Below are 23765 nucleotides of genomic sequence, written 5' to 3'. Positions count from 1 at the left end.
AGTGTTTGGCCACAGGGAGGATGCTGTTTATGCACCTTGCAAAGGGCTGGAGCACCTCTCCTACAAGGGTCCAGAGGAGGCCACAAAGATAATCAGAGGACTGGAGTACCTCTGCCATGGGGACAGCCTGTGAGGCTGGGGGTGTTCAGCCTGGAGAAAACAAGGCTCCAGGGAGATGTCATAGCAGCCTTCCTGAAGGGACCTACAAGAGAGGATCATCTAGTTCCAACACCCCACTTCCATGGCCAGGGACACCTCACACTACATCAGGTTGCTCAGAGACACATCCAGCCTGGATTTAAAAACCTCCAGGGATGAGGCTTCCACCACCTCCCTGGGCAACCTTGTTCCAGTGTCTCACCACCCTCATGGGGAAGAACTTCTTCCTAACATCCAATCTGAATCTACCCACTTCTAATTTTATTCCATCCCCCCCAGTCCTATCACTCCCTGACACCCTAAAAAGTCCCTCCCCAGCTTTCTTGTAGCCCCTTTCAGATCCTGGAAGGCCACAATTAGGTCTCCTGGGAACCTTCTCTTCTCCAGACTGAACAGCCCCAACTCTCTGTCTGTCCTCACAGGAGAGGTGCTCTGGCCCTCTGCTCATCCTCGTGGCCCTTCTCTGGACACACTCCAGCATGTCAGATGCCAAAAACCTTTCCTAGAGGTTTGTGTAATCTATGATGGTATTTTCCAAATGATTATTGTTGGAATATGGAATTACCCCCCAACTCATTTGGAGAAACTACCCCCACAATAACATTGCCAGACCAGCTCAGTTTGGGATGGGAGCCAAGGAAGCAACAGAAGAAGAAAAGAGCAAGGCCTGTTTATGCCTCTGCTCTTTATCCCAGGAACTCTACAGGCCTTAGCATTATTTTCCTTTTACTTCCAATGGTAATTTATTTTACTTTCAGTCATTGTAGTCAGGGACTGGGCTAAAGTTCCCCCTTCAGACTCCAACACCCAGCTACTCAAGCATGCCTCATTCAGTGCTTCTTTGGCACACCTCAACTCATACCCATCTGCTGGAAAAGCAATTCTGGCAATTCAGCAAGGTGAAACCATGCAGACAGATGGTGCCCAGCGATAGGGCTGTCAAATGCAAATCACTGGTTGCCAAAGAAGTACCTACTAATGGCAAATACCAACTAATTAGGCTGTATAAGCCATTGCCAAACCATCCTACCTCTTCACATCTGTTGGCAAGATGAAGTCTTAAATCATATTTCTGGGCACTTTGCCCCAGTGCCTCCCTTTCTGCTTAGACATCCATGTAAAGTATTCCTCTTAGCCTAAAAAGTGATTCTTTAGCACCCAAATAGTTCTATAGAGTTGTTTTAAGAACTTAACCAGCCAAACAAGCAAACTTGACCATTCACTTCTAAGGAGTGAGTTCCAGGACTGTGAAATTGACTGGGGTCTGGTAACTCACTGAAAACCAGCAGTGCTTGGTTTACTGACACAAGCAAACACCAAACTTCATCTTCTAAAGACAGGTATTAAACTCTCAGAGTATCAAGGCAAAGTTTACATTTATTCACACACAAATTTCCACAGCAACAGCAGGCTGGATCTTCCAGCGCTTCAAACACAGTGTGTTTCTAGTGTGGCTGGAAAGCTATCTGCAGAAAGGGACCTGGGGATGCTAATGGACAAGCAGCTGAAGAGGAGCCAGCAGTGTGCCAGGTGGCCAAGAAAGCCAAAGGCATCCTGGCTGGGATGAGAAATGCTGTGTGCAGCAGGAGCAGGGAGGGGATTGTCCCCTGGGACTCAGCTCTGGGGAGGGTGAACTTTGAGTATTGTGTCCAGTTTTGGGCAGCTCAATCCAAGAGAGATGTGGAGGTGCTGGAGCCAGTGCAGGGGAGGGCAAGGAAGCTGTGAAGGGCCTGGAGAATAAATCTGATGAAGAGAGACTGAAGGAGTTGGGGATGGTTAGTGTGAAAATAGGAGACTGAGGGGAGACCTCATTGCTGTCTACAGCTACCTGAAAGGAGGTTGTAGGAAGGCTGGTGCTGGTCTCTTCTCACAGCTAATTAGTGATAGAACAAAAGGGAACAGCCTCAAGCTGCCACTGGGTAGGTTTAGGCTGGACATTAGGAAACCTTTTGTCAGGGCAAGAGTGGTCAGGCATTGGAATGTGCTGCCCAGGGAGGAGGCTGAGTCACCAAGTCTGGATGTGTTTAAAGGTGTTTTGGATGTGGTGCTTGGGGCTCTGGTTTAGGGGTGAGCCTCACTGAGCAGGGTTCTGGGTTGGACTGGGTGATCTGTTATTGAATTCACAGCTTGGGAAGCGAAACAGAAACAAAATGTTTTTAAATCTGCACCAGGACTCTCTGTGTGCATAAAACATTGAACAACAGAGAGCAAATGGAAACTCCACAGGAGCATCTCTGTTACAAAAATGGAATCTTTCAGGGGCTTCCTATACATATATTCACAGGGGACTAGGGGTTGGAAGAGACCTCCAGAGATCATCGAGTCCAACCCCACTGCTAGAGCAGGACCATGGAATCCACCACAGGTCACCCAGGAATGCATTCAGATGGGGCTGGAAAGTCCCCAGAGAAGGAGACTCCACAACCTCTCTGGGCAGCCTGTTCCAGTGCTCTGTGACCCTCACAGTGAAGAAGTTCCTCCTCACGCTGAGGTGGAACCTCCTGTGCTGGAGTTTCCTTCTGACTCTCTGAGTGCAGATCCCTTATCCCTTGCAATGTGGGGGAGGTTTGCTGCCTGGCTGGGTCTTGGCAAAGCTCATTTCTGAGTGGAGCCATTCAGCCTAGCTTGGGGGGTTAGGGAGGAAGGGTGGGAGGCCTGGGAGGGCATTGAAGCCTGGGTTGTTGGAAGGCTCTTGGCTTAACGAGCTGGTCATAAGCTGAAGTGTGAGCTGGGCTGTTTCACATTCCTGTGAACAGTGTAAATACTGGTACATAGTATAGCCATTTCAGTTTCCCATTCGGTGGGGAGCAGTTTTGTTTTACTCCTTTTGGGAGGGGTGCAATATATTTTCTGCCTGCTCTAAACTAAGCTAAGACACAGAGATAAATAAAAAAGGTAAGCTATTTGCACTCCTCTCAGAGACATGCTGTATCCTCACTCCTACAGCTACCAGTTCCTACTAACTGCAGTGACAGCAGTAAGAAGCGGATGTGGTGAACCTACCATTCAGAGAGAGAGTAGCACAGTATCAGACAGGGTTGGGAGGGACCACAAGGATCATCTAGTTCCAACCCCCCTGCCATGGGCAGGGACACCCCACACTAGATCAGCCTGGCCACAGCCTCAGCCAGCCTGGGCTTAAACACCTCCAGGGACGGCACCCCAACCACCTCCCTGGACAACCCATTCCAGGGCTTCACCACTCTCATGGGGAAGAACTTCCTCCTCACCTCCAGCCTGAATCTCCCCACCTCCAGCTTCATTCCATTCCCCCTAGTCCTATCACTGCCTGAGATCCTGAGCAGTCCCTCCCCAGCCTTCTTGTAGCCCCCTTCAGATACTGGAAGGCCACAATGAGGTCACCTCAGAGCCTTCTCTTCTCCAGACTGAACAGCCCCAACTCCTTCAGTCTGTCCTCATAGCAGAGCAGCTCCAGCCCTCTGATCATCCTCCTGGCCCTTCTCTGGACACCTTCCAGCACCTCCACATCCCTCTTGTAATAGGGGCTCCAGAACTGGATGCAGTACTCCAGGTGGGGTCTCAGCAGAGCTGAGTAGTGAATTCCAGTTGTGTAAACATTACTGAACACCTTTGTCCTGGTTTGAGGCCAGACAGATCCTCTCTTGCCCCTGAAAGGGGCAAAAGGATGACACTCACACAATGGATTGTGAGGTGATGGAAAGTTTAAATGGAAAAGCAATTGGTGTTTTACAGAAGCTACAAAGCATAGTGACAAAAGAATCCCAAAGCACACAGAGTCCCTTCCAGCACACCCAAAGGTCCCCAACACTTCCCTTCTCCCCACCTGAGGGTACCACCCCCAGGGCTCTTTCTTCTTCCCCTTTCCCCACACTGCTAGGCTGGTCTCAGGCTGGCCAGGTCTGAGACTGCCCCCTCCCCTCTCCCTTCTCCTCCTGGCATTAGGCCTGGCCAGTCCTAAGAAGCCTTGAGATACTGCCCCAGCATTACCCGATAGGGAGCATCTCCCACAGGAGCAGAGAGGGAAGAAAGAGGAAGAGAATGACTGCAGATGGACTTACAGGGAGCAGGAGTTATGGGTAGAAATAAGCTGTTTCCTGTGTCCACCTTCTAGGTTGGACACTCAGGACACCAGAGGTGTAACTTAGGTGGCAGTCCAGGAAGCACCCAGCCAAAACTGCCACAACCTCACTGAAAACGTTTATTGTAGTCAGCCTCAGAATTCAGAGCAGTGTCACTTTACATAAATGCACTGCCCAAGGACTAGAATCAGCAACTGGCTTCTGTGTGTGACCTGTGTATCTCATCCAGTACACTGCTGATGCTTTCCACACAGATCTCATCATCTGGATGTTTCTCATGGGTTTGCTTCCATATCTCTTCAAGCCTTTCTTCTGCAATGTCCATGCCAATGTTGTGGAGAATTTGTGCAATCTGCAAAATAATACAGTTCATGTCATTCTGGTCAACACCTGCTTTCAACTGCAAAGCATCTGCTTTCAACTGCAAAGCATCTGCTTTCAACTGCAAAGCATCTGCTTTCAACTGCAAAGCATCTGCTTTCAACTGCAAAGCATCTGCTTTCTTACAGACATTAGCAATCTTTATTTGCCAAGGAATATTTTCACAGGATTTCAGGGGCTGGAAGGAGCCTCAAAAGCTCCTCCAGTCCAACCCCCCCCTGCAAGAGCAGGATCACCCAGAGCAGATCACACAGGAATACACTCAGGTGAGTTTTGAATACCTCCAGAGAGGGAGACTCCACAACCCCCCCAGGCAGCCTGTGCCAGGGCTCTGTCACTCTCACAGTGAAAAAAATTTTCCTCATATTTATGTGAAACTTCCTATGCAACTTCCTCTGCCTCAACTTCCACCACACTTCTGCTGTCATTGGGCATCACCAAGCAGAGACAGAGCAGGACCACAGACTCTAGCACAGGTAGCACAGGAACACATCCAGATGGGTCTGGAAAGTCTCCAGAGAAGGAGATTCCATAACCCCTCTGGGCAGCCTGCTCCAGTGCTCTGTGACCCTCACAGTGAAGAAGTTCCTCCTCATCTTGAGGTGGAACCTCCTGTGCTGTAGTTTCTATTGCCTCTTGTCCTAGCCCAGGGTGTAACTGAGCAGAGCCTGTCCTCTCCCTCCTGACCCCCAGCCCTCAGATATTTAGAGACATTGATCAAATCCCCTCTCAGTCTTCTCTTCTCCAGACTGAACAGCCCCAGGGCTCTCAGCCTCTCCTCACCAGGCAGTGCCCCAGTCCCTTCATTATCCTCATAGCCCTCCATTGGACTCTCTCAAGTCCTGGGTGGCCTCACCAGGACAGAGCAGAGGGGGAGGAGAACCTTTTGTTACACCTGTCTCATGATTTGGTTTTTGGATGGACTATTCAGTGGATAAAGAAGTGGCTTGAGGGCTGCACCCAAAGAGTGGCTGTCAGTTGGTCCATGCCCAAGTGGAGGTCAGTGACAAGAGCAATCCCTCAGGGATCAGTACTGGGACCAGGCTTGTTTGACATCTTTGTGGGTGCCATGGACAGTGGCACTGAGTGCACCCTCAGCAAGTTTGCTGATGACACCAAGCTGTGTGGTGCAGCAGACAGGCTGGAGGGAAGGGATCCATACAGAGGGACCTTAACAGGCCGCAGAGCTGGGCACAAGCCAACCTCATGAAGTTCAACAAGACCAAGTGCAAGGTCCTGCATCTAGGTCAGGGCAATCCCAAGCACCAATATAGGCTGGGCAGGGACTGGCTTGAGAGCAGCCCTGAAGGAAAGGACTTGGGGGTGCTGGTGGATGAGAAGCTCAGCATTAGCCAGCAGTGTGCACTTGCAACCCAGAAAGCCAACCAGAGCCTGGGCTGCATCAAGTGTGGCCAGCAGGTCAAGGGCACTGATTCCCCCCCTCTACTCCACTCTGGTGAGACCCCACCTGGAGTACTGTGTCTAGTTCTGGAGCCACTATTATAAGAAGGATCTGGAGGTGCTGGAATACGTCCAGAGAAGGGCCACGAGGATGATCAGAGGGCTGGAGCTGCTCTGCTATGGAGACAGATTGAGAGAGTTGGGGCTGTTCAGTCTGGAGAAGAGAAGGCTCTGAGGAGACCTTACTGTGGCCTTCCAGTACCTGAAGAAGGCAATGGAAAGCTGGGGAGGGACTTTTTAGGGTGTCAGGGAGTGATAGGACTGGGGGGAATGGAGCAAAGCTAGAAAGGGGTAGAGTCAGACTGGATGTTAGGAAGAAAATCTTCCCCATGAGGGTGGTGAGACCCTGGAACAGGTTGCCCAGGGAGGTGGTGGAAGCCTCATCCCTGGAGGTATTTAAGGCCAGGCTGGATGTGGCTGTGAGCAACCTGATGTAGTGTGAGATGTCCCTGCCCACAGAAGCATGGCTGGAACTGGATGATCCTTGAGGTCCCTTCCAACCCTAACAATTCTATGATTCTATGATCTCAGTAAAATTAATAGTTACCACCTTTAGGAATAATTTTGGATTTGTAAGGCCAGGCTGGATGTGGCTGTGAGCAACCTGCTGTAGTGTGAGGTGTCCCTGCCCATGGCAGGGGGTGTGGAACTGGGTGATCCTTGTGGTCACTTCCAACCCTGACAATTTCAGTGAAATGAATAGCTACCACCTTTGGGAACACTTTTTACTGTGAAGAGTACATACTTTTCAGAGAGTTGAACAGATGTGAAGAAACACAGTAATGTTGAACAGTGGCTTTTGCAGTCTGTCTGCTTGACAACGTGACTTTCCACTCTTACACGGCTAGAGGCACATTTATCTTGGAAGAGTATTGTGAAGAAACACACTGTACCTCTGCCTTTGGTCTTGCTTTAAAGAAGTCTCTTTCATACACTCCTTTTTGACTGAAGACAGAAGGGAACAGTAGTGAATAAGCACTGCCCTCATCACCGTAATTAGTCCTGTCATTGATGCGGCGCATTCGAGGAGCGGGAAGATCTGAGCGAATGCTTGGGACACCACACACTGGGTAACCTGTGGAAACCAACCAACAGGTGCTATAGAAAAGCCTGCTTGTAAAGAGAATGCCAGGGGGCACAAAATGGTTTTGCATGGAAACTGAACAAATTTGATACTTAATCTCCCACAGCTTCCATTAAACCAAATCACTTTTTCTTCCTCATCTCTTTTGTCATGTCTTTAGAACTGCCAGCTTCAGCTACATCACGAAGCGTGACAAGAGGAAATCTTGCAGTAAAGTTCTAGTACTTATCCAGGATTCCCAGCTGAACACGTTTTGAGGTGATTCAAGGAAGATTCCCATAAAATTGCTAGCATATGTTCTTAAAGACATCAAGATTAACTTTCATGTTTTGCATAGATGCTAAACACCCAGGTCATGCAAACTTCCAAGCCACAGTCCCAAACAAACTTGACTTAAATTCTATTCTGTGATTTTATTCAATGTAAGACAACAATGCATTACTCTTACACAGCCCTTTTCATACCACAGTGCTCTCTGCAGGTAATAAAAGCAAGAATAGCCCTGAGCTTGGGGCAGGAGAGTCAAGAGTCAAGAGATGTGGGGCAGGAAGGGCTGAAGACCTGAAGGGAGGCTGAGCTTTGGGCAGGGCGCTGAGGGCAGCAGCAGGAGCAGGCTGGAGACAAATGGCCAAATTTCCTTACTCTGTAGATCATCCCTGGAGGTGTTCAAGAGGGGACTGGCCGTGGCACTTGGTGCCATGGTTTAGTAGTCAGGAGGTGTGGGGTAACAGGTTGGACTTGATGATCCTTGAGGTCTCTTCCAACCTTATTGATTCTATTCTATTCTATTCTATTCCATTCCATTCTATTCTATTCTACCCTATCCTATCCTATCCTATCCTATCCTATCCTATCCTATCCTATCCTATCCTATCCTATCCTATCCTATCCTAAATAAATGAATTCATTGTTGTGCATTGTAAGAACCTGTAAGCAATACTTCTAAAGCTTGTTCCTGATTTTATCCTGATTTTCTTTTACACAGAGGTTTTATCCTGATTTCCTTTTACACAGAGTTCACTGTACTTACAGGTTGTCGGGAGACCACCTACTACAGCATTATACTGAGAAGAAGTTGTTTGATAATTTGATTTAAGTGGTTTGGGTGCCTCTTCTGAGCTTCCCAGTTCTCTTAATGCAGGATCCTCTGTCTTCAGCAGGGGCTTCTCATTCCCATCTTCAGGTACAAGAGCATCTAGTTTTTTACCTATGAACAAATGTCATGGTACATCCAGAATTTAGTGTCAGTGCAGCATAGGCCAAGAGGTAAAACACATTGCTTGAATCCTTGAAAAACTAGAAATCACAGGATAAACAACACATCAGAGGATAAACTATAAATCAGTATAAACAAAGCAGGCAATATAATTGATCTGTATTTCTGATAATGATTCTAAGAGCTTGTTTTTACTTTCTCCTGATTTATGGGATATTCTCAGCATGCAACATAGAACCCCACAGTTCTGAAATACCTGAGTATCTGAGGCTGTTCTAGTGGTAGGCAGGGACTAAATGCACTCCTTCAAGCCCACCCTCCTTAAGGACCACCTGGCCTACAAAAGTAATGTCCCTTCAATAACTGTTCTAAGAACAAGACTCCGATAAACTTCCCAGTATTAAATCACCTACGTTTTGCAACGATTTTTTCTTCAAACTCTTTGACAGCCATTTTGTCTCTCCAGTTCAGGTAGTTTGTGAACTCCAGGTAATTAATCAGACCATCTCTATCCAAATCACAGCACTCAAATAAGGAATCTAGGAGCTCATCATCCAGGTTCAGGTTAAGCTGAAAGCAGCACTTCTGTAGGTCGTTCTTGTCTATCATTCCATCACCATTCTATTGGAAACAAAACAGTTTTACAACAGCCATTAGAAAAGGGCTCCACCAAAAGAAACACACAGGCAACTACATAAATATGTATCTGTATCTATACACATATTTATAAGGGTCATGAGGATGAGCAGAGGGATGGAGCACCTCTCCTGTGAGGACAGACTGAGGGAGTTGGGACTGTTCAGTCTGGAGAAGAAAAGGATCTGAGGAGACCTTATTGTGGCCTTCCAGTATCTGAAAGGGGCTACAAGAAAGCTGGGGAGGGACTTTTGAGGGTGTCAGGGAGTGACAGGACTGGGGGGAATGGAGCAAAACTAGAAATGGATAGATTCAGATTGGATGTTAGGAAGAAGTTCTTCCCCATGAGGGTGATGAGACACTGGCACAGGTTGCCCAGGGAGGTGGTGGAAGCCTCATCCCTGGAGATTTTGAAGGCCAGGCTGGATGTGTCTCCAAGCAACCTGCTGTAGTGTGAGGTGTCCCTGCTTGTGGCAGGGGGGTTGAAACTGGATGATCCTTGAGGTCCCTTCCAACCCTGACAATTCTATGATTCTATACCTGTATCTATATCCACACACACAGAGCAGCAGGTACACCATGCCAGAACATTACTGAGTACAAAATGAAACCCTGAGCTATTCAGAAATGAAAAACATGAACATAAAAGCATCAGTAAATAATTTTCTGTTTAAATAACAGTTGATTTGAGAGTAAAAAGAAGTTTGACAGGGTATTGTAACAAGGTAACAATCTCAACATAAACGCTGAGGTAAAGCCAAGAACTATTTTGAAAGCAAGGCACCAGTCACTCTGTACATGTTACTGTTAATGCTGTATAGGACATGTCAGTTATATTTTTTGTTCCAAAAGACAAAAAACAACAAAGGAAATACCTGAAATTCTAAACTTTGATGACTCAGCCAAAAAAAGTATAGCTTGGGGAAAAAAAAAACCCATTGAATGCAATCCCTTCAATCATTTTTCTTTTAAGAAGAAAGAAATACCAGATTTTGAAAGGGAAAAAACATGCTAAGACTATTCCTGCTCACACATCCCTTGCTCACTGTTAGCTTGGATGTTCAGCCTGGACAAGTAGGAGGCTCCAGGGAGACCTCATAGAGGCCTTCCAGTGCCTGAAGGGGGCTACAGGAAGGATGGGCAGAGACTGTTTGCAAAGACCTGCAGGGACAGGACAAGAGGCAATGGCTTCAAACTAGAGAAGATTTAGATTGGATGTTAGGAGCAAGTTCTTGACTATGAGGGTGGTGGAACACTGGAACAGGTTGCCCAGGGATGTGGTGGAAGTCCCTTTGCTGGAGATATTCAAGGCGAGGCTGGACGAGGCCCTGGGCAGCCTGATCTAGTTGGGGACGTCCCCGCTGACTGTGGCGAGGTCAGACTGGATGACCTCTGCAGGTCCCTCCTGGCCCAGACTATTCTATGATTCTCTGCTTCTATGATGTTCCAAATATTGCTGTGAAAGTCTCCAAATGCAGTTGTGTTTAATTCCACAGCATATCATAGTAGATTGAACATACCATAACCACAAAGTCATTGTCATCTTTATAGCCTTCATCTGTATTTGCCTCGCTCTGCTTACGTTTCATGTCTGCATCTCCGTGGCACAGCAACACGAATGTCACACACTCCTTTACATGTATGCTTTTTCAAAGCACTAACCTTATCATACTGTCTGAATGCCTCTAGCAGCATGCTGAAATTGTCATAGCTAGCTTTCTTCAAGCTCTGCCGAACTGCAGTCAAGACAGCTATCTCTCTGCCTTTGCCCTGGAGGATCACACTTGGAACCCAGCAGTGAAGGAGATCACCAACTCCTGTATGAAAATAAACACTTCCTCAATTAGTTATGCATGTGCAGAAAACAGACATGGTTTTAAAATAGCTTACAGTCTTACAGGAAAAGACCACTCCCATTTCAAAATGTTGATTTTAAGTACTGCTGATCACCTGACATAGCCATTTCATTAACAGATCAAATAGTCCATCTGGTTTCTCTACTCACATGCATTCAATAGCAAGAACTTTGAAACATGTTAAGGTAGTTTCACAAATCCACAAGCTTCTGACAATAGTAAGAGGTACTCAATGTTCAGATAGCTGAGAACAAAAGAACATACAGAATCATACAATTGTCAGGGTTGGAAGAGACCTCAAGGATCAGCCAGTTCCAGCCCCCCTGCCATGGGCAGGGACACCTCACACTACAGCAGGATGCTCACAGCCACATCCAGCCTGGCCTTAGAAACCTCCAGGGATGAGGCTTCCACCACCTCCCTGGGCAACCTATGCCAGGCTCTCACCACCCTCATGCTGAAGAATTTCTTCCTAACATCCAATCTGAATCTACCCAGTTCTAGTTTTGTCCCATTATGCAGAGTTGGAACAGGTCATCTCTAGTCTTCACTAATTAAATAACTTTGGGACACTCACATTTTTTTCTTCCTAACTATGCACTGAGGAGACCTTATTGTGGCCTTCCAGTATCTGAAGGGGGCCTACAAGAAAGCTGGGGAGGGACTTTTTAGGGTGTCAGGGAGTGATAGGACTAGGGGGGGAATGGAACAAACCCAGAAATGGGTAGATTCAGATTGGATGTTAGGAAGAAATTCTTCAGCATGAGGGTGGTGAGAGCCTGGCACAGGTTGCCCAGGGAGGTGGTGGAAGCCTCATCCCTGGAGGTTTTTAAGGCCAGGCTGGATGTGGCTGTGAGCAACCTGCTGTAGTGTGAGGTGTCTCTGGCCATGGCAGGGGGGTTGGAACTGGCTGATCCTTGAGGTCTCTTCCAACCCTGACAATTCTATGATTCTATGATTCTCTTTCCTACTTATTCAACATGTTAAAACATTATCAATCCCAACACCATTTCAGCTGACTAGCTTTCAAAATGTTCTCACAGTGAAGATTTTATTGTTATTATTCCATTTTCTGTCTCCCTGGCACCTTCAAAAACTTGTTAGGCACATTTATTGCTTGATTATTTTTTGCTCTTTTTATACAAGTAGTGGGGGGATAAAAAAAATCAATGAGATACAAGAGAGGTAATTGATTTAAACAGCCATTTTAACTTTGCCATGTAGGTGCCAATAAATTTTCTGCCATTCCTCATGTTGTTTATATTCAGATAGACTTCCAATGAAGTTGGAAAGAAAGATTACAATTGCAAAGCCCCTCAATACAATCGTACTACATTCACTGTTTCTTTATTTCTAGTATGAGGTTTTTTTTCCCCCAACTTCCATTCTTCTCCAATTTTCCCTCCAAAATTTTACTCACTGTCAAAGTTTTGTACCTTGCCTCTCAGACTGCAAGCAAATTACAGATGCTGCACAAATGACAGTAATGGCCTCAGTGTAATTCCATTAAGGAAGTCAGGTTTATCCTGCCCCTGAACCTACCGCTTTTATCGAGACGGCGTACTGCCCCGGCGGGGTGGGCTGGGGGAACAGTCATGGTTTCTGCTGCACTGTCAATAAGAACATTGCTCTGTTAACTGTCAAATACAATCACAGAATCAACCAGGGTGGAAAAGGCCTCAGAGAGCATCGAGTCCAACCTATTGCCTAATACCTAACACCTTATGACTACTAAACCATGGCTCCAAGTGCCACATCCAATCCTTCTTTGATCACCTCCAGGGATGGTGACTCCACCACCTCCCCGGGCAGCACATTCCAATGGCCAATTATTCTTTCTGGGAAGATCTTTCCCCTCACATTGAGCCTAAACTTCCCCTGGCACAGCTTGAGACTGTGTCCTCTTGTTCTGGTGCTGGTTGCCTGGGAGAAAAGACCAACCCCCACATGGCTACAACCACCTTTCAGGTAGTTGTAGAGAGCAATAAGGTCTCCTCTGAGCCTCCTCTTCTCCAGGCTAAACACCCCCAGCTCCCTCAGCCTCTCCTCACAGGGCTGTGCTCCAGACCTCTCCCCAGCCTCGTTGCCCTTCTCTGGACACATTCAAGCATCTCAATGTCCTTCTTAAATTGAGGAGCCCAGAACTGGGCACAGGACTCAAGGTGTGGCCTAACCAGTGCTGAGTACAGGGGAGAATGAATTCTTGGCTCCTGCTGGCCACACTATTTCTGATGCAGGCCAGGATGCCATTGGCCTTCTTGGCCACCTGGGCACACTGCTGGCTCATGTTCAGCCAGCTGTCAACCAGTACCCCCAGGTCCCTTTCTGCCTGGCTGCTCTCCAGTAAAATAGTCAAACCCACAAACAACAAGTGAGATATTTAAATTCTTTTAAACCTCCTTAAATGCAAAAAATGGGTGAAAAAAAGTGTTGCCCTGTGCCTGCCACTTGCTTGGTGCAGCTTCGATCTCTTTAGGTACAGATCAGTTAAACAGTTGGACTCAATAATGTTAAAGACCTTTTCCAGCCTAAGCAATTCTGTGAGTCTAAACAGCAAAACTTAACTTCACAGGGGAGGTTTAGGCTGGAGGTTAGGAAGAAGTTCTATGCAGAGAGAGTGATTGCCCATTGGAATGTGCTGCCTGGGGAGGTGGTGGAATCACCATCACTGGAGGTGTTCAGGAGGAGACTTGATGGGGTGCTTGGTGCCATGGGTTAGTTGTTTAGGTGGGTTGGATTGGTTGATGGGTTGGATGTGATGATCTTGAAGGTCTCTTCCAACCTGGTTTATTCTATTCTATACTATTCACCACATAATCACAATACAGCCCTCATTAGCAACATGAATATTTATCAACCTAATTAGAACAAGTAGGAAGTCACTTTTTGTGACTGAATGCTGCAGTGGAAACTTTGAGCACGGTTATCATTTTTTCCCCAAGACAGTAAACAGGAGTGTATTTAGTTCTTGTGAGGTATCTTCACTTACTAATGGATCAAGGACTTTTCCAAGCTGAGGCTGAATTTTTTCCTTGACATCACCACTTTGCTTTGGTTCCACTTTGGCTGCTTTCTTCCTACAAATTGTGTGGCTGACTCTCACGCATACTTCTTTAAGGACACACATCAATTTTTCAATAACATTTAAAAATACTTTTTACATGTTAGAAGGAAACAGCAAATCCTCTGCAAGGGCAACCATGAATTTAGAAACTGAGGAAACTTGCCATTAAAAGCCATAGGTGCCTTTGTGTAGCACCACAGACATGCCAAGTGCTGTTATTGTGATAGTTGTAGGCATATTTAACATTGGGGGGCAGAATTTCCAACCCACCTGTAGCGGTGTGACGGATTAATCTACCCACACCCACATAAAGCACAGCTAAACTCAGCCAGAGGAGGGAATGGAAAGCTGTATTTTACAAGCAATAATGAAATGCAATGAATCTATACAAAATACACAGTATTTGCAATGGCATACAACAATTTACAGGGAATAACACAAATGCAGATCCTCCCGAGGAGAATCTCCCCTCAGGTTCCCCTCAAACCTCTCTTCCTCTCCTCCCCTTTCCCCTAGTAGATAATTAGGTGGAAAAGGAGAAAGAGAGAGAAAAGGTTATTAAGGGAAATTTCATTAGCGCAAAGCAGTTGTTAAGTAAGTTAGTTATCCTTATCAATTTGCAGTTCAGGGTCGACATGCAGGCAGTCTGGCCAAGAATGAAAGTCAGAACAGACTGAAGCTGAAGTGAGAGCAAGAATGTTAGAGGTATTTGCTATGGTACATCTCACACCTGACCAGTGAAATTAGTTTAGGATTAATCTTTGTTTTCCTTTTTGCACCTAAACATTCATGAAGCTAGAGAACTCTGTAGCTGTCCTTTTCTACCAGGCACAGCCTAACCTGTCACACCACCTTATTGCACTGTGGTAGAACTGATTTGGATAAGGAAGTTCACACTCTCACAGTATCTCCCAGGTTGGAAGAGACCTCAAAGACCACTGAGTCCCACCTGTCACCACAGACCTCATGACTAGACCATGGCACCAAGTGCCACATCCAATCCCCTGTTGAACACCTCCAGGGCTCCTTGTAATTTCTGTTCAGTTTGGGTGTAGCTGAGAATGGGATTGCAAACTGTTAAATGATCTTCAAACCTGAAGACTTTCAACACTAATTAGCTACTCAACTCACTGCAACTTACGGTTGAATATCATAGGGCCAGTCTAAGGATTTGGATACACCTCGTCCATCTTTGGAGTGAGGAGTTTTTATTCCATAAGCAAAAGACTTGCTGAAGCCTGGTGAGTCATACTTCCTATTGATGGCTTCTCCTGTGGGGGGAAAAATAAACACTTTGGTTCGTAGCAAACGCCTCAGGAAGAAAAATAGTACTAAGTTTCTTTGTTCATAAGACAAAGGAATGAAGAAAGAAAAGCAAATGACTAATTAACAATTCTGTTCAACTAAGGAGAACTAATCTGCATTGCTCATGTTTGCTAAGTAGTCAGAAATAATCTCATTGTCAAAAGTGAAGATAAAAGGCAAAATAGAAAGCAAAACAGCTTCAGTGGTAAAGGAGCTGGATGTCCTTTTATGTCTGAATAGAGACAAGGCCAACAGAATGAATGAAAAATGCCTAAACAGTGAGGGGCATGCAAGCAAATAACTCCTGTCTGCTCCTGAGCTGAGATGTGTGCCATTTAATTTACTATTTGTTAAAACCAAAATAGTTTAAGGAAAAAACTGGCTTGGAGGTGCTGCACTTTCAGAGATACTCTGGCTGTGTAAGCCTTCAATGGAAACTTTGCCACTGACCTCCCTGTAAACATGGTATTACAGAATCACAGAATTATTGAGGCTGGAAAAGACCTCTGAGATCAGCAAGTCCAGCCTATGACCTAACACCACCACATCAGCTGAACCAAGCCACCAGGTGCCACATTCAAGCTTTTCTCAAAGACCTCCAGTGATGGTGACTCCACCACCTCCCTGGGCAGCCCATCCCAGTGCCTAATCAGCCTGGCTGGGAGGAAGTGCTTCCTAATATCTAACCTAAACCTCCCCTGGCACAGCTCCATCCCATGCCCTCTTGTTCTGTCACCCTGCTTTTTCAGCCAGGCTTGCCTATAGAAAACAAAGTTTCACATACAAGAATATCACACGAATGAGCTGCAAGGACATGGTTGTTGTCACAGAAAAATCCCCAATTCTGCTTCTCCCAGCTCTTTTCAAGCACCTTTTGAAAAGAATGTCCATTAGAACCTTCTAACAAAGGCCTTCTCTGTCTGTATGGCAGCATGGAATTTCTATGGTATTCCAAACTGGGCCACACAGCTGACTTATTCTTTTGCTCTCTGCTTTTGGCATGGCCTCTCTATGATCTTGTGGACAGAAGTTACAAAGGAGACAGAAACAGATAGTGAATAATTCCACTAAAAAGCCTAAGCAATGTGGGGGAGAGGGGAAATAAAAGTTTAAGTTTGGCCAGCTGTCATGGGGTGAGCTCAGTCTGCTGCTGAGACCCAAATACCATGCTGTGTCACGTCAGCTTCAAAAGGAGAGTGCTGCCTGGAGTAAATTAGGGGCTTGAAGTTCAGATCCTAACGTGAGAGGCTTCCTGTTCTGGTTGCTGCTTTCAGTTTCTGGATTTGGGGAGTTCTCTTCCACTGGGGTTGGCACAGGATGGGAGGCGTGGGGGGGCTTAGGTCACTGGCTTCTGCTTCCGCTTCTTCATTTTGCTGTATGGAATTTTCCTGCAAGCAGGCTAAGGTAGTTGTAATTATCTCATTTTTCTCATGAAGACTTTTTATCTCAACTCTTTTTATCTGAAGCTGGAGGGGTTTTCTACTTTCCTTCGCTTTTGTGTTGGAGAGAATTATGCTGTTAAGCAGGTACACTCATTTATACCACTCATACTTAGTAGAACTTCTCAGGTGTGAGAATAACTCTGACAATATCATGTCTCTGTACCTGCCTGTAGGAGTTTGAGCTAGTCCCTAGCTTGGCTACTAGTTGTGTTTAGGAAAATTACAGAGACATTTGATATAAGATAAATAATAAGGGATTGGATACAAAACAATAACGATAGATAGGCTAATATAATTCCACTGGTGTATTGAAAACCTTCTATCTTCCAGCAGAGTTTGTTTGATCTCATTTTTTTTTGCCTGCTGGCTCTGGACTGCTCACTCTGCTTTGGCTTTTGGGCTGTGTTATACTCCCTCTGACCTTGGCTTTTCTGTGGGGTTATGTTTTATAGCAGGACTTTAAAAAATGATTTATGTTATATTCATATAGTAGTAAAAAGTAACAGTTTCTATCTTAAAAAATGGTGTATGGTATGTGCTTACAACACAAAGAGGAATGAGCACAGAATACAGAATTAACCAGGTTGGAAAAGGCCTTCGAGATCATCAAGTCCAAACTCTCACCCAACACCATCCAATCAACTCAACCATGGCACCAAGTGCCTCATCCACTCTTATTTTAAACACTTCCACTGATGGTGACTCCACCACCTCCCTGGGCAGCACATTCCCATGGCCAGTCTCTCTTTCTGTGAGGAATTTCTTCCTCAAGCCCAACCTAAACCTCCCCTGGTGCAGCTTGAGACTGTTGTGTCCTCTTGTTCTGTCAGTGGTTCCATGGGAGAAGAGATTGACCCCCATCAGGCCATAACCTCCCCTCAGGCAGCTGTAGAGAGCAATAAGGTCTCCTTTATTTATAGTACAATTTTTTTAAGTAGTTTCTTCTCAGCCTTTGAACTTACCCACATAATAATCATTGTGTGACACAATGTACAGATCATGTCCTTCTCTGGCTTCTTTATCCACTTCCTCAAAAGTTTTTGGTGGGTTTATAAGCTCTCCAGCTGGTGCATCTGGAAGGTAAGGAATAAATATACGACAGGGGGAGGTAAGGGCGATGGGTGTCTTCAGAGGTTGGTTCTTAGCTTTAAACAGTATCATCAGAGAGGATGCTAATAGGGTGGGAAAACTTCTTATAGCATAATGATGTGGGACCACAGGGGATAAAAAATCACCAGCAAAACTAAGAATGAACTTAACTGCTGCAAGAGAGCTACATGGCCAACATATATGTGATTTGATGTGTTCTACAAGTCAAAGTAATGTCTTCTAGCAGAATAGACAAGAAGGTCAGCTAACTAAACAATTCTCTAGAGAAATCATGGAATCATAGAATTGTTAGGGTTGGAAGGGACCTCAAGGATCAGCCAGTTCCAACCCCCCTGCATGGGCAGGGACACCTTACACCACATCAGGTTGCTCAGAGACACATCCAGCCTGGCCTTAGAAACCTCCAGGGATGAGGCTTCCACCACCTCCCTGAGCAAACTGTTCCAGTGTCTCACCACTCTCATGGGGAAGATTTTCTTCCTAACATCCAGTCTGAATCTACCCATTTCTAGTTTTGCTCCATTCCCCCTAGTCCTTTCACTCCCTGGCACCCTAAAAATTCCCTCCCCAGCTTTCTTGTAGCCCCCTTCAGATACTGGAAGGCCACAAATAGGTCTCCTGGGAGCCTTCTCTTTTCCAGACTGAACAGCCCCAACTCTCTCAGTCTATCTCCATAGGAGAGGTGCTCCAGCCCTCTAATCATACAAGATTGATCCAATCATACAAGACTGATCTTGAAGCAAAGCCAAAAGCTCTACTAGCTACCAAATGTTCACAGATGCTTGCTTCTTCACCATAACTGAAAAATGTGAGTATATTTTCATGTCTTTCAGTAAGTGCTATAATAACAACCTTTCTATTAAGCTGCAATTGGTGAAAACATAGACTGTGTGCTAGGTACTGAATGACAGACTATATTGTATTTAGAGGGAATACAGTGCAATGCTAAATTGTCCTACCTCGGATGACTTTCATTCCAAATGTAGTATGAAGTACATCCAAGCCAGGAGGTAACATTGAAGATTGATCATGTGATCTGCCCAAGGGCCCCTGACGATTACTAAAGTAAATTGCTTCTTTCTTGTCTTGCATCCTTTGTTGAAAAGTGGTTTTAGGAAGTGGGTTTATCAGTGATGCTACCTAAAGACATCACAAACAACACCAGAGGCAGGAAAGCCAGCAAGATGTAATCAGTGACAAATCAATATATCAATATGGCCACCCCACCACACACACATGAACAAAAGTTTGATCATAACTGTGCTAATGAGATTTTACATGATTACACTGAGATCATTTTATCACAGAGTGTATCTGGTTGGAAGAGATCTCAAATATGATCCAGTGGTGACTCCACCACTGCCCTGGCAATCTCTTAAGATTACCTAGTCCAACCCACCCTGCTAAAGTAGGTTCACCTAGAGCAGGTTGCATAAGACAGTGACCAGGCAGGTTTTGAATATCTCCAGGGAAGACAACTCCACAACCTCTCTGGACAGCCTGCCTGTTCCAGGGCTCCATCACACTCAAAGTTTCCCCTTATGCTCATATCTAACTTCTTGTGTTCTAGCTTGTGCCTGTTGCCAGGCACCACTGGAATGAGTCTGGCTTCACCCTCTTGACACCTACTCTTTAGATTCATAAGCACTGATAAGATGCCCCCTCAGTCTCCTCTTCTTCAGGCTAAACAAGCACAGTTCTCTCAGCCTCTCCTCATGAGAGAGATGCACAAGTCCCTTTATCATCTTCACAGACCTCCACTGGACTTTATCCAGTACTTCCTGGTCTCCCTTTAAATGTGGAGCCCAGCACTGGACACAATACTCCAGATGTAGCCTCACTAGGGTAGAGTAGTTGGGAAGAAGAACCTCCCTTAGCCCACTGACCACAATCTTCTTAATGCACCCCTAGGTACCATTGTCCTTCTTGGCCACAAGGGCACATTGCTGGGTCATGGTTAAATCCTATGAACTGACCTCAGTATTCAGATGTGGTACTTCTAGGCTATGCCTTTAAAATTTGGTTCCAGATTTCGAGCAGAAAAGTAGAAAAATGTAAATAAATCACTGTTGGGTGTAAAAAGGAAAAGATTAATTAAAAGATAAGTCTAAACAATTTCATTGGAGAAATATCTGCCATAAGACTGCTTGTACCAAAACATTCTGGGGGCTTCTCTTTTCTGCTGCTTCATGCTCTGGAGGGATACTAATCTGCTTCTGCTTGACCTTGGCTTCATTGTTTTGGTGAAGTCTAACCAATAATTCTTCTCTGCTCCTTACTGTGTCCAGTTCTGGGCCCGTCAGTTTAGGAAGGAGGTTGACTTGCTGGAACGAGTCCAGAGAAGGGCAATGAAGTTGGTGAGGGGTTTGGAACACAGCCCTGTGAGGAGAGACTGAGGGAGCTGGGGTTGCTCAGCCTGGAGAAGAGGAGGCTCAGGGGTGACCTTATCACTCTCTACAACTACCTGAAGGGAGTTTGTAGACAGGTGGATGTTGGTCTCTTCTCCCAGGCAGCCAGCACCAGAACAAGAGGACACAGTCTCAGGCTGTGCCAGGGGAGGTTTAGGCTGGATGTTAGGAAGAAGTTCTATACAGAGAGAGTGATTGTCCATTGGGATGTGCTGCCTGGGGAGGTGGTGGAGTCACCATCACTGGAGGTGTTCAGGAGGAGACTTGATGGGGTGCTTGGTGCCATGGGTTAGTTGTTTAGGTGGGTTGGATTGGTTGATGGGTTGGATGTGATGATCTTGAAGGTCTCTTCCAACCTGGTTTATTCTATATATTCTTTCTCCCTTTTGGCCAGGGGGTGGGAGGGGAGGGCAGAGGGACAGCTTCCCTGGTCTTCTTGACCAGGGTTTGGTTTTTTTCCCATGTTGTTTGTTAATTGTAAATATTGTAAAGCCTGGATATTTTGTACATATTCATTGCATTCCATTGTAGATGGCAGTTTTGCCTGCAAATACACCTTCCATTTGCTTCCAACTGAGCTGGTCTGGCTCATGTTCATGTTGGGGGTGGTGAAATGCTGCAGTGTACATTGCTCAGCGGTGTACTTTTATCCCTGACTACGGATAAATCAGCTGCTCCCAGCAAAGACATTCTTAAGAGGTGCACTCTTCCAGAGCAGACAGGTCACATCATTCTCACACTTGGTGAAGGCCGGGATGCTATGCCGTGTGTCAGGTGAGATGCAAGGTCGGGATCATCCGCTCTGCCATAGAATATCCTCTCAATGCCTGGAGCTGGACTCGTTGTATTGCGGAACTTTCGCACGGTGGCTGGGGTGTTGGGCTGCACATCAGGCAAAGCAAAACCAAGCTGTCATCAGACAGTCACAAAACATGAGGCAAGAGAAAAGGTAATGCAGCCATTTGGGTGTGATTCCGCAGACATAAGCAGAGAATATGAAGGTGTTTCAGGGCTATAATACGTGCATGCTCTGCAGGTGCTGATGTGCTAAGCATAAGGCGAAGACAGGCCAGCCCAAATTTATTGAAGCAGCAACAGAAGTGACACAAGAGCTGCTAAATTTCAACTGTCTGCTTCCATCTTTAGGATAGGTAACAGCTTCTTCAGGTATACTTCATGAAAAGTAGATGTTATGTTTTATCCACTTCAGATACCTTTAGCTTGATCCACAACAATTTCACTGTCAGTGGAGCCATTGCAGAAAACACTAGAATCATAGAACCACTCTCACTTTCTTAATGACCCATTTAGAATCATAGAATTGTTAGGGTTGGAAGGGACCTCAAGGATCATCTAGTTCCAACCCCCCCTGTCGTGGGCAGACACACTTCACACTACATCAGGTTGTTCACAGCCACATCCAGCCTGGCCTTCAAAACCTCCAGGGATGAGGCTTCTACCACCTCCCTGGGCAACCTGTGCCAGTCTCTCACCACCCTCATGGGGAAGAACTTCTTCCTAACATTCAATCTGAATCTACCCATTTCTAGTTTTGCTCCATTTTCCCCCTAGTTCTATCACTCCCTGACACCCTAAAAAGTCCCTCCCCAGCTTTCTTGTAGCCCCTTCAGATACTGGAAGGCCACAATAAGGTCTCCTCGGAGCCTTCTCTTCTCCAGACTGAACAGCCCCAATTCCCTCAGTCTTAAAGGGAGAGATGCTACTTAAAGGTGAGATGCTATTTCTCTACCCTCTGACTCTTCAGATACATGGGGAAGAGCTACTGGGAAGTACAGATCTGAGGGGCATCCCTTGATAAAGAGGGATTGCCACCAGAAATAATAATAATTCCTAATGATAATCACTACAATTGTCTAAACCAATTCTATTTAGTCACACCTAAGCAGGCAGGGTGGCTGTTGTAAACCCTGTAGAGGGAAAAATAATTGCCTGAACTGTTTTCCCTTCCTACCAACAGTTCTCTATGATCCATCTTGACAAAAGCTAACATAAAAGATAATTTCTATATACATATTATTTAGGTAGAAAAAAATAGAATAACCAGTTTCACTTTTTATGTGTTTTTTTTTTCTAAGAGCCTCTCTCAAAGGACAGAAATTAATGGGAAAAGACTGCCAAAAAAATAAATAAATCATAAGGAGCATCTGAAAAACCCAACTCACCCTGGGCACAGCCTCAGTGAGGCAACTCGCAGCTGTAGCACCAGTGGGAAGCAGCTTTCCAGCCTAAGCAATGCAACCAGAAAACAAGGCATCACCAAACCTTTAGTTGGACCTGACACCTTGCAGGAGATGTTGCTTAGTGTCTCCGTTAAACAAACAAACAAACAAACAAACAAACAAACAAATACATAAATATTTAAATATTAAAAAATAAATTTAAAATATTTAAAATATTTAAAAATTTAACTTTTTTGCTGTTTGTTTTTTTTTTTTTTTAATTGGGGGGAGAAGGGCGGAAGCCACCCGGATTCTGGGGGGCAGAGGTCCAGCAGCGAGATGCGCTCGCCTGCCCGCCCCACGCTTCGAGTCTCCTCCAGCCTTTTCCCTCTGCCCAACGCGATCCTCCGGCCCCAGGCAGGCGCAGAGCACGGAGGAGTGTTTCCGTGGTAACGCTGGGGACCCCTTCGGCAAGGCACTCACGGCCAAGAGCTCGGGAAACCTGTCTGAGAACTTCCCCTCATAGACCGGTCGCAGCTGCCCGGCCATAGCGACGGCTCCTCCCCGGCGACCCGTTACCGCGCTCGCTTGGTAACCGCGGCGGGCGGTGACACCGCGCCCCCTGCAGGCAGCGGCGGATGCGCTCAGGCGGGGCAGGCGGAGCGGCCGCACTCACAGCCCTGCCACCACCAGCACCGCCCGTCCACCCCCCTCACAGCCCTCCCATCATCTCCCTCGCACCCAGCCCTGCCATCCACCCTCCTCATATCCCTCCCATCACCAGCCTCGTACCCAGCACCGCCCGTCCTCCCTCCTCACATCCCTCCCATCACCTCCCTCGTACCCAGCACCGCCCGTCCTCCCTCCTCATATCCCTCCCATCACCAGCCTCGTACCCAGCACAGCCCGTCCTCCCTCCTCATATCCCTCCCATCACCAGCCTCGTACCCAGTACCGCCCGTCCTCCCTCCTCATATCCCTCCCATCACCTCCCTCGTACCCAGCACCGCCCGTCCTCCCTCCTCATATCCCTCCCATCACCAGCCTCGTACCCAGCACCGGTTGTCCACCCCCTTCATCCCTTCCACCATCTCCCTTGCACCTGCTAGAGGAAGCCAGGAAAAAGATTTCTTCAGGCTATTTCATAACTGTCATGATCTTAGCAAATAATTAAGGTTCAGCTGCAGAGGAAGTACATTTCCTAGAGCAATTATTAAAGTCCTTGAAAATCCAGCAGCTTTTGCACCAGTGGTTGGAGTTTCCTTTGGGTTGAAAGAAGGCCTTACACAGTCAGAAGTTTTATCAAACTTTACATCTTTATTGATTATTCTCACACAAAGTGCAGCCCCTTTCACGAGTGTTGTCACACATATAAACAGGTTAATAAAATCTTTTAATTGAG

At 46.2% G+C, this 23765-nt stretch overlaps 1 protein-coding gene across 1 annotated transcript; it reads right to left on the bottom strand.

Annotated features, from left to right (window-relative positions):
• Window positions 1-3914: 3914 nt before the first annotated feature.
• EFHB (EF-hand domain family member B) lies at window positions 3915-22912 on the bottom strand. The gene is made up of 12 exons (XM_068152319.1): window positions 22847-22912; window positions 22367-22429; window positions 20922-21065; window positions 18735-18915; window positions 17628-17738; window positions 15060-15189; window positions 12397-12464; window positions 10661-10815; window positions 8776-8983; window positions 8177-8353; window positions 6956-7137; window positions 3915-4572 (listed from the first exon to the last, which is right to left on the bottom strand). Exons 1-12 carry the CDS (start codon window positions 22910-22912, stop codon window positions 4408-4410), a joined length of 1650 nt encoding a protein of 549 aa, XP_068008420.1. The 3' UTR covers window positions 3915-4407.
• Window positions 22913-23765: the final 853 nt, after the last annotated feature.

The sequence above is a fragment of the Melanerpes formicivorus genome, unplaced genomic scaffold (assembly GCF_026170545.1).
Source record: "Melanerpes formicivorus ecotype bairdi unplaced genomic scaffold, bMelFor1.0.p_v2 SCAF_23, whole genome shotgun sequence".
Classification (NCBI taxonomy): domain Eukaryota; kingdom Metazoa; phylum Chordata; class Aves; order Piciformes; family Picidae; genus Melanerpes; species Melanerpes formicivorus.
This window is presented reverse-complemented; position numbering and strand designations above follow the sequence as displayed.